This window comes from Gavialis gangeticus, unplaced genomic scaffold (genome assembly GCF_001723915.1).
Source record: "Gavialis gangeticus isolate Ggan-Ray unplaced genomic scaffold, GavGan_comp1, whole genome shotgun sequence".
Lineage (NCBI taxonomy): Eukaryota > Metazoa > Chordata > Crocodylia > Gavialidae > Gavialis > Gavialis gangeticus.
This window is the reverse complement of record NW_017729019.1, coordinates 8,880,423-8,891,732: the sequence shown is the minus strand read 5'-3', so window position 1 is coordinate 8,891,732 and position 11,310 is coordinate 8,880,423. Positions and strand designations below refer to the sequence as shown.

The 11,310-nt window shown below is 50.4% G+C and overlaps 1 protein-coding gene across 4 annotated transcripts in view; it reads right to left on the bottom strand.

Moving 5' to 3' along the window:
• IKBKE (inhibitor of kappa light polypeptide gene enhancer in B-cells, kinase epsilon) overlaps positions 1 to 11,310 on the bottom strand; it is a 45,922-nt gene that overhangs the window by 12,803 nt on the left and 21,809 nt on the right. For all 4 annotated transcript variants that reach the window (XM_019514016.1, XM_019514017.1, XM_019514014.1 and 1 more), the window contains exons 6-16: positions 10,695 to 10,855; positions 9,664 to 9,774; positions 8,132 to 8,311; positions 7,329 to 7,525; positions 6,853 to 6,917; positions 6,664 to 6,755; positions 5,850 to 5,951; positions 3,671 to 3,746; positions 3,420 to 3,532; positions 1,707 to 1,783; positions 446 to 485 (exon numbers count right to left, since the gene is read on the bottom strand). In XM_019514016.1, the coding sequence (XP_019369561.1) occupies positions 446 to 485; positions 1,707 to 1,783; positions 3,420 to 3,532; positions 3,671 to 3,746; positions 5,850 to 5,951; positions 6,664 to 6,755; positions 6,853 to 6,917; positions 7,329 to 7,525; positions 8,132 to 8,311; positions 9,664 to 9,774; positions 10,695 to 10,855 (1,214 nt within the window). The remainder of the gene's footprint in view (positions 1 to 445; positions 486 to 1,706; positions 1,784 to 3,419; positions 3,533 to 3,670; positions 3,747 to 5,849; positions 5,952 to 6,663; positions 6,756 to 6,852; positions 6,918 to 7,328; positions 7,526 to 8,131; positions 8,312 to 9,663; positions 9,775 to 10,694; positions 10,856 to 11,310) is intronic.

Below are 11,310 nucleotides of genomic sequence, written 5' to 3'. Positions count from 1 at the left end.
TTCCCAAACATCCTGGAGCCCCTCGTCTTCAATCCATCCCCTCAGCCATCTCCCAGTGCTATCCATCCCCATCTCAATCTGCCCACCCTCTTCAATAATGCAATTAAAATCCCCCAACACAATCCATGGTCCTCCACCTCCCACATACATCCCCATTTTGTGAAAGAAGCACACCCTCTCCATTGAGGCATATACGTTATATCAACACATTCACACTGGGGTTCCTTGCACCTTCCCATCTCTAACCTGAAGACAGCTACTATGAAAGAGCCTGGATTGATAAGCTGATTGACATGGAAATCATTTACAGGTCAGACATTCATACCACTGATAAAGAGCATTTAAAATCTCTCTCAGATGCAAACAGAAATGCCAAACATCCAGCCAGCCTCTTAACCATAAGCAGGTGTTTCAGATGCTGGAAACAAGGGGGCTATTTACTTACTTATCCAGTTTGTGTATTTGTTCCTCATTATAGGCCAGCCCTAGGAAAAAAAAAATAGATATACATTGGTAACTTGCCAGGAAAATGTATCCAGAGCTTCTTCACTCACGGGCTGATAAATGGGAGCAATAAAGACGCCCAGCTCTATCGCAGCACCGTAAGGGATCACTCAGGAAGAATGATACAGCTAGGGTTTTCCAACAGAGCTGAAGTCAGCAGAAGTTAGATGCCTAATTCCCTGAGACCCCTTTAAAAAGCCTAGCTATCCTGCCACTATATGGGCAGCAGTAAGACACAGAAGATTAGCTATCATAAATAGATCTCACTCACCAGCAGCAACAAAGCACAGGCTGGCTCCATTTTCGTTCAGTACTCTGACTTTGCAAACACTAGACCTGTATCATTTAAGAAGGAGGCAGCGTGGCATAACAGAGGGCACCTAAAATGGGGGGCTGAAAACCTGCAAGCTTTAATCTGTGCCACAAGAGCAACTCACGACACAGTACAGTGCAGACCTGCCTTGATCTAGCTCTAAACAAGAAGCAGGATGCATTAGCCTAAGTGGAGCGCAGTGCTAATGTGGCTGCACTGCTCCTCGTATCTAAGCTCGATCATTTAGAGGTCTCCCAGGGATCTCTGCACAGCATTGCACTGTGCTAGATGCGGCTCTGTGCGTCTACACTAAGGCTGCCACCGCAACTGATGTGAAGATTAACTTGTCATCTTTGCCTGCAAAATGGAAATCGCATCCTATACCTTTCTCACGGGGTTATGAGGAGGATTAGACCTGCACAAATCAAGGCAAAGTGCTGTATAAATGGTGCAGTCTAGCCTGCACAGATTTGCCCTGGCATCAGCCAGGAAGGAGACAAGAACTTAAGTACTGGGTCAGACTAAGGACCATCTAGCCCAGTACACAGTAGCAGGAGTGGATGCTTTAAGGGAGAGCACTGAACCGGGTGCATCTAGAATGATCTGTCCACTATCAGACCCGCCCTGGCATCCACCATCATTGGTTTAGCACCCCTGCCTGTCGTTCTCTTCAATAGCTGCTAATAAATGTAGAGATGTCCCCTTAGCATAGACAGACAGAGCTGCTAAGAACTGAATCCCATCAGTGCATCTTCCAAGCAAATCCACTGAGGAAGAGCGGATCATGGTCTTGCTTCGCGCAGGGTGGACATGCCGCTCTTCCATTACTTCGCTACCCGGCTGCCTCAGAGCTGTGTGAAATGTGATATTGCAAACATGAGCTACTTACGCATGCATGCCCTGGCCTTCTTGAACTGCTTGTGTATGAGCTGCATCTTTTCAAGGCAGCACTCCATCTGCCGGATGCTGTGGAGTCAAGGTGGGAAGCTGGGCATGAGGCACGTTGGGATGGAAAGCAAGTGCCCAGTTAAACCCCACTGCAAGAGAGGGGCGAAGCCTGCAGAAACCTATTTCTCTGACACTGGAAAGGTGGTGTGGCCTAGGAGACAGCGCTAGGCTGGGACTTATCAGGCCTGTACTTCCTTCCCAGCTCTGCCACTGCTCTGGATGATTACCTTGGTCAAGTCACTTGCCCTCTCCACATCTCAGCTTTCCCAGTTGTATAAAAAAAAGGGGTATGGATTCAACCCCCCATCCCTTTTGTAAGGCACTTGGAGATCTACAGATCCCAGGTGCTAGGGATCACTCCCACTTCAGCAGGGCTCAGTGACCAGCGATGGGCGCCCGAGTAGAAAACCTCAAACTGAGTCATGAAAAAATGGGTATTTAGGGCCTCGTGTCCAAGAAAACAGCTTGGTTGTCAAACCTCCCCAGAGACCTGCTCCAGCGGCCTCACCACCACCCACACAGCCCCCCCAGTCTCCCGCTGACCTCATTGCCACCTACGGCCTTGCTCCTTTTTAGGTCTGGCCTTCTGCCCAGTCCTCCCCCAACACCGCCTGGGTGCTATAGCTGTTAATTCATTTGCTTGCAGTAGCTTCCTTTGCTCCATGCACCTCAGAGCTGCTTCCCTCCCAACCTCATGGTCTACCTTTCACTTATTATTGAATTCACCCACAAAGAACTGTGTGACACTTCCCGTGACAGACGCGCTGTAAAAACTAAGCTGCCTTATAAACTTGTCTCAGGATAAACAGCAAGTACCTGGAAACACACAGGCTTCTGGGTGCAGTCTAATCTGATGGCTCCACCTCCTCGAGAAAAAAAACTCAGGCCCTGGCTTTATGAACACCAGAAGACAGTCTCTAGCGCTCTATAATCCAGTGAACTGGCAGCCTCAATGCAAGTGTTAGGTAATAAAGATAAAGCATCCTTATGATCAAGAGAGCCTGGTAACTGACTGTCCAAATACAGCCCACTGCTCTATCACTTGGATGCAAGCTTCTCCTGGAAGTCGAGATTGAATTGTTCTCACAGCAGAAAGGGAAACCTGTTCCATATAAGCGCATCTGGCATTAAGTCAGCCCATCAGCAAGAGGAGCAAGGTTAAAAGGCAGCACAGACCAGTGGGTAGGGCTCGGGGCTGGGAGCCCAACAAGTCCTGGGATCTAATCTCAGTTCTGTCACCGACTCCATTCCACCTTTAGGGAACAGGGGGAGAATCAGGGAGGACTGCAAAAGCCCTGCTGAGAAATTTGGTGGTAGTTTTTAATGTTTTAAAATTCCCGCCCCCCCAAGTCTAAGGGATGACACTTTACCCAAGTGCTGAGATGCTCACAGAAGGAAATGCTGAAGTGCTGTGATCAGAACTACTGATCGCACCACGATTAATACGAATTACTTTGCACTTAAGTGCAAAGTATTGGCATACTGACAGCATACCGTAACGGTATATACAGTAAACCACCAACTTTAATTAGCACAAATGCAAATGCAGGGAATGTACTGCAGCTATCTCTGTCCATTTGTGTGCGTCTATGCAAACAGATGCCTATGAAAATGTTACGACACTTAAAAAAAAAAAAAAGCTTGCGCCACAAACCTTCTATCTTCTTGTGCCTGCCGCCGGTGATTTACCAGCTCAGATAAAATATCACCCAATGTCCCTTGATATTCAGAGATGCTGTGAGAGTACCTACAGAGGTCTTCAGTGACCTAGAGGATGAAGCGGGGAGATGGGGAGAAAGGTCCAGGTCAGGTACCACCATCGAAATCAGAGAAGGTACCAAACCCCATCCCCAGGGTGCTCTCAGCCCTGCTATCCGAGGCCCAAAACTGGATCTTTGTACTCACCGTTTGCAGCCTTGCTTTCACCTCAGCCAGGTCCTTCAGCTCTGGGTTCCCATTGCTTCCAGATACAGATTCATACCTGTTAGAGATGGGAAACCAAAGCTCATTAAAGAAGGGTGTGGATTCAGAGAGGCAAATATCATCTGCGCAAAGGAAAACCACGCTCTTAGGCTGGAAGCTTCAAAGGCACCTGGGGGACGGAGACATACAACTCCTACTGAAATTAATTGGAATCGTGCATCTGAACCAGCCCTAGCAGCTTTGAAAATATGAGCCTTGCAGCAATTCAAAGAATAATTAAAAAAAAAAAAAAAGCCACAACGATTTTTCACTAAATAGATGGTAGAACAAAGAGACAAGAACAAAATGACTGAGGGTGGGTTTTGGATTTCACTGGAGCGGCAGCAACAGTAATGGAGGCATTTGGTAGTTATTAGGATCACACAAGACTTCTCTGCAATTTGGTCCCTGATGAATGTTCCATTAATGGAGCCTCTTAAATGGAAATAGGAGACACTTCAGTATGAATAGTGTGGTCAGGCTGGATGCATTGCTCAGTGGAAATGCACCGTAATGGGCTAGGAGCCTATAGTTAGAGATGGCAGAAACCCATTAAATCATCCTGGTCCAACCCCCACAAGCAATGCAGAAATGCTCCTCACAGGAGACTCCCCAGGGCTTTGCACAGGCTGGTTCTAGAAGACGGGGGCTCTGGGATCCCACCCACTCCCTTGGGAAGAGCCCGTCCTGGTCTGACAGGCCTCGCCCTGGGGATTGCACTAATGGTACACTCCCGGTAGTGCCTATTTTGTCGATAATAAAGGTGAAGGCTGCTCTTTTCCACGCGCACCAAGACAGAGACTGTGGCACCGGTTTCTGCTTTCTCTCTCTGACTTCATGTCTGTGGCTACGATACGTTAGCTGTACCCTGTAATATTCAGTCTGGAAGATCCCAGAGCAGCAGCCAGGCAGCGGGAACTGCAGGCTCATACGAAACTGGAGACGAAGAATTAAAAATTGAAGCAAAAGGGTGGAAAACATGAACAAGCTACCATCCAGTTTGCTCATTCCTGCCCACCATCTATGGACAAGGAAAACCTTTCTGCTTTCCAGCTCTGGGTCTCCCTTCCACTGCGCCTCCATATTCTGGGGTATGGTGGCTACAAGCAACCTGCATGAAGCAAGACCGTAGTCACCCACTTAGGGAATATAATTATGCAGACTGGTGACAGACCCGGGTATATAACCCCCATCGCCTGCTTCCCAGGCAATGAAATCTCTGTCATAAGAGACCACTGCCAGAGTCTGCCTCGCAGAATGACTGGATCCAGGTCTCTGTGGGCTGCCAGGCACACTGCCAGCCAGCAGCAACCGTTTTGGTGATCTCAGCACAGACGACCAGGATCAAATGAGCCAGGGACTGAATCACTCTGAGCATCTGAGAGGAAGGCACATTAGCCAGCGGCTGCAGCGGTACGACCGCACGGTTTACCGTCTTCACCGTGCTCGTTTTGGGTATAACAAAAGACCTCACGCTCTCCAAGGCTGGCAGCCGAGTTCCCTGCTCAACAGCCCCTGGGATCTTGTGTTTTGACCCCATCCCTCCCGCTTCATTTGTTTGTCCAACGGGCCATTTGTCGCCATCTTGGCAGGGCCTGCTCACCCTCCTGGGGTTTAGATAAGCTGGTACCTTCCACCCATTGAGACGCCCCCAACAAATCTCTCCCACACACGGGAGCAGTGTCTCTCTCAGTACAAAAGGCGGAAAACGCATGACAGGAGAGTCATAAGAGAGCACAGCCTTTGGGTCAATACATTAATAAGGGGTCATAGGACAGACTCCCCACTCCACAGCCTGGGGGCTTCCAGCTGAGTTTTATAAAAGCCCTTTAAAAATGCCTGAAAAGCACAAATCCCAGCAACCTCCAGCGGCGCTTGTGTTCGAAAGGCACCAGAATGCTCTCTCCAGTTCCCACCCTTATTTCCTAATACACTGACAGCTACAACAGCCACTCTGCGAGCTCCCGTGGCAAAGGCCGGATCTGCACAGAGAAATGCTGCGAGCTCCTCACCCACCGTGTCACCGTGCGTAGCTCAGAGCAAGGCTCGCGCGTATGCACGTTCTGGACTAGGGCCTGCACTCTTCATTGCCACAAACCGACAGCAGCAAAGCAGCACTTACACCACCAGGGTCTTCTCGTTGGTACGCTGCAAGCAGGTCAGCATCAAAACGGCCGTTTCCTTCCTCTCCAGCACCTTTGAGCACTCGGATTTGAGGCTCTCGCTGCCAAGAGACAGAATTCTGGGTTGAGAAGGTTTTCCTCGAGCAGCCTCATCTCCTCCACATTTTCTATAGAGCTAGTCTGTGTAATGCAACTGAACTTCCCTCTGACCTCTCTACCATGTCAAACGTATGCCTGATGGTTTCCTTTCACTGTTCGTGAAGACCAGGGGTGGAAAGTGCTTGTTAGAGCATAGTTCTCATCTACCCGATACTGAGGCCCAGTGTGCTGTATATACCTATAGGGAGAGTCAGTCCCTCCCCAGATAGCTGAAAGCCCAAATAGGCAAGACCCTGCACCAGCACTTTAATACTGGGATATTCATTAGCATGCCCAGAAGTGAACTGAGAACTTTTGACCCAACAGGAACCGGCCGTGAGAACACAGTGCCCGAGATGCCATTTGAAACGCCACTGGAATAAAACTCTGAAGGGAGAAGTATGCAGGTGGGTCTAACCCTCGTCCCACCCCTGCCCCCACCCTCAGTCCCTACAGCTGAAAGAAGAGCTTTAATTGCTTTCTGTTCAACACATAACATTACATACACACTTGACCGATGTTGCAAAGCCTTGGCGCCTACACAGCAGCTCTGCAGGGCTTGGAACGTGCCTGGAGCATCCTGCTGGTTGCAACGCATTCAAGTGATGCTTGAACATAAGACGTTACTACACAAAGGCAAAAGAAACCAAATGGCTCCTACTGCCCTGTACTTACACCACACAGTGAAGCCCCCCCAGGATAAACTCTTGACATTTCAGAAGCGACCGGGCTATCCTCAGCGTCTGGTGAACTGCACCGAGGACACCCTGGAATGCAAAACAGCCCCCTACGCTGAGTGCTCGGGAGCTCGCACGCGCCATGTCCAATCCCTCCGTCTGCCCAAAGCAGGAGCCCCACACGTACCTTTGCTATGCTGCAGTCAGCTATGACATCAACCTTCGGGACAAACTTTGGGAAGTCGTGCGCCGCTGAAAGCAGAGACGGTGCTTAGGCCTTCATGCCTAGATTGACCGTGTCACCAGCAGCCACAGCCAGGCTGAGCATCCAGCCACGTTAGCGTGATTAGCAGAAACGTTCGCTTGCCGCTCTATTTCAGCGAATCAACACTGACATCTTGTGCTCATTTCGGTGAACCACAGGTCCTGCACCCTCCCCTGCCCCACCACAAAAGGCCTCTTCCTCTCTACTGCTTTTTGCTCTAATCATCTGCACCGCTGCAGTGAGGATGCAAAAGAAACACTCACAGCCTCCGTCTCATGGGCACGCATTGCAAGCGTGACCATACATGTGACATATGCAAGTCGGAAAATTAGCTCACAGAAACTCAGCTGGCTGCCCAGGAAACACAAGGGTACATCTTACAAGCTAACTGTACTCACGATCTCTGTATCTCACTCCTATGGGATCCTCTGTTTCAGTGCTCAGCAAAGTCAGAGGGCTATTTTTGGTGGTCCTGGAGAAATTTTGGGCTTGGAGGTTGGGGTCCAAGTCATATGGGTAACCTTCAAAAAAGTATTCTTGATGGTGAGGGGCTGTATTTGTTTGCCTGAAGACAGCATCTAAAAATATGTTTGTACTAAGACAAAAAAAGAGGAAGGGAAATGAGATGAGGTCATCAGCACCCAAGATGTCTTCAGCCCCCCCAAATCCTAATCTTAGCCATTCACCAAGGGCAATTCAGCTGAGGTCCAGCAGCATGCAGCATTGTTAGGTCACCTCCATATATTCGTTCATATTCCCACTGCCCCAGCGCAGCCTGGGGCCTTTCACCTCAAAGCAGTGTGGGTCTGACGCAGGACCCAGTGAAATCAGTAGCAGTGTTTCCATTGACCTCACCAGGGTTGGATCATGCCCAGCATAAAGCAAACACACACCCTAAAATTGCTTCCTCCTCCGCTGAAATGCAGCCACCATTGGAGAGGGCGGTAGTCGGGCAGGGGACAGCACTGAAAAACTACTTCCAGATAACGTGAGTCCACAAACAGAGCCTGGCTTGGATGTGCGGGCCTGGAACCGAGCTTTTCCAGCAGGTTTGGCCAAGGTGCATAGAGAACAGGGATCTGCCCTTCAAGTCTCTGCAACAAGCCTCTAAGGAAACTCTGGGCTGGGCTGTAGGACTGTGGGGCTCCGCTCCCAGATCTTCCCCAACCAGGCCTTCCCTGCAGGGTGACGGGGCCCTTACGTGTTGTGGGAGTGGATGAAGACCCGGTGCACGCTGGCTTGCGACAAGGAGAAGACATCGAACACTATCCTCTGCAGGATGTCACTGGTTTCTGCGAAAAACTGATCGAAGCCCCAACATTTTTCCTGATCAACTTCCAGGATGTTGGCCAGGATCGGGACAAGCTGGCTCTTCAGCCCCCTAAATGGGCAGGAAAGATGAACAAGGAAGATTTACCTGCACGAACACACACGTGTGTGTTGAAGGCAGGCAGCAAGAGTCAGTAAAAGGACCCTGGACTGGAGACCTGGCCAAGCTCTGCCACTGATGTCCCAGTGACCTTGGGCAAATCATTTCCCCTTCCCTGCCCAGTTTGCCCATCTGTCAAACGCAGATGACGCTACAAACTGCTTTTAGGAAAAGGTTTCAACACATGCAGATGATGTCTACCATGTCCCCCCAGGGGCCTGATCCTGATCCAACTCCTGCTGCTGTCCACGGCAGCCCTTCCAGCCAGGGCACGAGGAAGCTGAATCCAGACTTGTAAGAACAAGTTGTGCAATTGTGCAACATTTGCTCTACACTTTCTGGCACAGCTGAAAAGTTCCCCAAGATGAGCCTGCCGCAATCTGTAGCTTGTGCTCTGTCATTAGGGATTCACTCGGTGTGCTCACCACAGCCCCCGACATTGTTCATCCCACATCCATGGGCTTGGCACATGCATGTCCCCACATGCTCCATTACCACTTGGACTCTGCAAACGAATGAAACCCAGAGAGCTGGTTTTCCCTAATCTCCACTCTGAAAGGCTTGAGATTAAACAGTCACTGATCAGGCTCACAGGCAGGAAGAGGGAGAGTGAATATGAACCTCTTTGGTATCCTTGAACCCTCACCTTATAGCATTGGATATGGATGGGAGGGAAGGGCTCTGCACCAGGTTAAGCAAGACAGCGAGGCCTCAGAACCACCGATAGCCAAGTGGTTAGGGCACATCCCTTCCCCCACAAGAATTGAGACGTTTTTCCTAACAGATAAAACTTGCTTTGGGTGAATCAATGCCTTTTCTGTTGGGGAAAAAAAAATGTCTCGTAAGAAAACTCCCAACCAGTCTAACCACTCTGGGTGCTCAATGCTGGGGCATGCTCAAATTTAGAACAAGGCACAGAAGGGAAAATGCACTGAGGAAGTGGAGAGTTATGCTACCCAAGACCAACTGCACTCCCCCAGAGACAGCTTGGAGACCTCTCGCAGCACACATACATATTTCATATCTCATTTGTGGTAGTTTAATTTCATTCTTCCCTCTGGAAGGCACTATATGAAAGGAGCACGACCAGGGGAAAGGTGTGGATAGCATACCTACACCCCCTTGAATTGGGCATCTTGAGAGCAGGCCGTAATCAGATGCTTTTCTCTGATACAAGACAGGATTTCTGTGCCTAAGTCACTGGCTGGTTTGATCTTGTATATCAAGAACAGGAGGGGCTCTTAGAAAGGAGACGCTACAGGTCTTCCCACTGGCGCCCTGACTCCATCTCCTCAAATACTCACGCAGAGAGCTGGCACGTGGCAGGCAGCTCGTAGCTCCACTCGATGGCCCCATTCTCCTGCCTCTGGACACCTGAGATTGCTCCAGCAGGTTTCTGGGTTGTTATTTTATACCTACCAAAAACAAAATTACATTTCTCTTCATTTGGGCAAATGGGCCAGCGACCTCCTGCTTGTGCATTCCTGTTGCCAGGCTTGGCAAATGCAACGGTTAACGCCCAGGGGGCAGAGACAGGATGTAGCACGGATCAGCGGAAGAGAAAGCCAGACTTTCCAGGGAGGAATTTCCATCTAGAGAACCAGACTTGCAATCAAAAACAAAGAGATGCCCAGATCACGCATGGACAACCAAGCCAATCAGCACAAGCAAGAGGCCAGGCATGCTAACGAGGCAGCTACCAACTACCTAACTGAGGGCCCAGTCAACACCAACGTGCTCCTTGACTAGGCTCCTCCGGAGGCCTAGGTGTCCGACAACCCAGTGCTACGGGGATATGGCAAAGATGGTCAATGGCAGGACCGCCAAGAGAGAGCCAGTCCAGCAAAATCTTCAGTACCCAAATATGTTGCATTCTGTTTGGTTCTGGGAGGCCTCAGCTTATGGCCTTAAGTTATAAATGAGCTAAGGTGAATAACGCTGAACAGTCACTTCCACGTTGGTAACAGCAGCACAGCGCAGAGCATGTAGCTAAAATGGCAGGCCTGTGCCACGGGTATCAGCAGGCATCCAAGGCCAAAACAAAACCAGGGACAAAACCAGGACTAGGAAAAAGATTCACGGACGGGGAGGCGCTGGCAGAGCTGCAGGGTGTCCTCAGGGCAGGAGATGCGGCAGAACCGGAGCGAGGCGCGCAGGCTGGGTCGAGGCACGGCACCACGTTAGCAGCTCAGCGGCAGGTCAGGATGGGGGGGGCGTTGTTAGAGCTACACTAAACACGCAAGCTGGTTCCCGAGCGCTCGTCCACGCCACGCTCCTCAAGCTGAGGCGCAACTACATTTACCTCGGGCACTGCCCTCTCAACAGATCTACCTACATGATTTCTTTGTTTCTGCGAGGTCCTCCGAAAGGGATGAAGGGGAGGCTGCCTGCGGCAGCGTGGTAAAAGGTCACCCCGATACTCCACAGATCTACAGTCACCCCATACGCCTTCTGCTGGGGTTTTCTCAGAACTGCTCGTTCATACATGTCTGGATGCTAATGGGATGAAGCAGAGGAAAGGCAGCGTAAGTGAATCCACTTGGATCAGCAATGGAGGCCAAGGTTTCAGAGCTGGCTAGTAAGAACGGGTGTCCTACCCAAGGGGTCAAAAAGGGCCCCATCTTTCGCAGCATGCTGAGGATGGGAGCCAGTAATTTGAGGCACCGCAAATCACTCTCCACTTTTGAAAACCTTGGCTACAGAAAGTGAACCAGGAAAGGAATTTCTGCAATCAAAGTACAGGGAGACAGAGAGGGGCCCACGATTCGGCATGGCTGGAGCGCTGCACTGGGACTCAAGGGCCTGGATTCTCTTCCCCGCTCCCCCGTAGACCTGGCAGGTCGTGGAGATTGAGCTGCTGCTCCTCTGGGCTTATCTCCCCATCTGCAATGCTGGTCTCCCCGGGAAGCTTCCCAATACCCAAGGAGTATGCATGGAAGCGAGGTGCCACA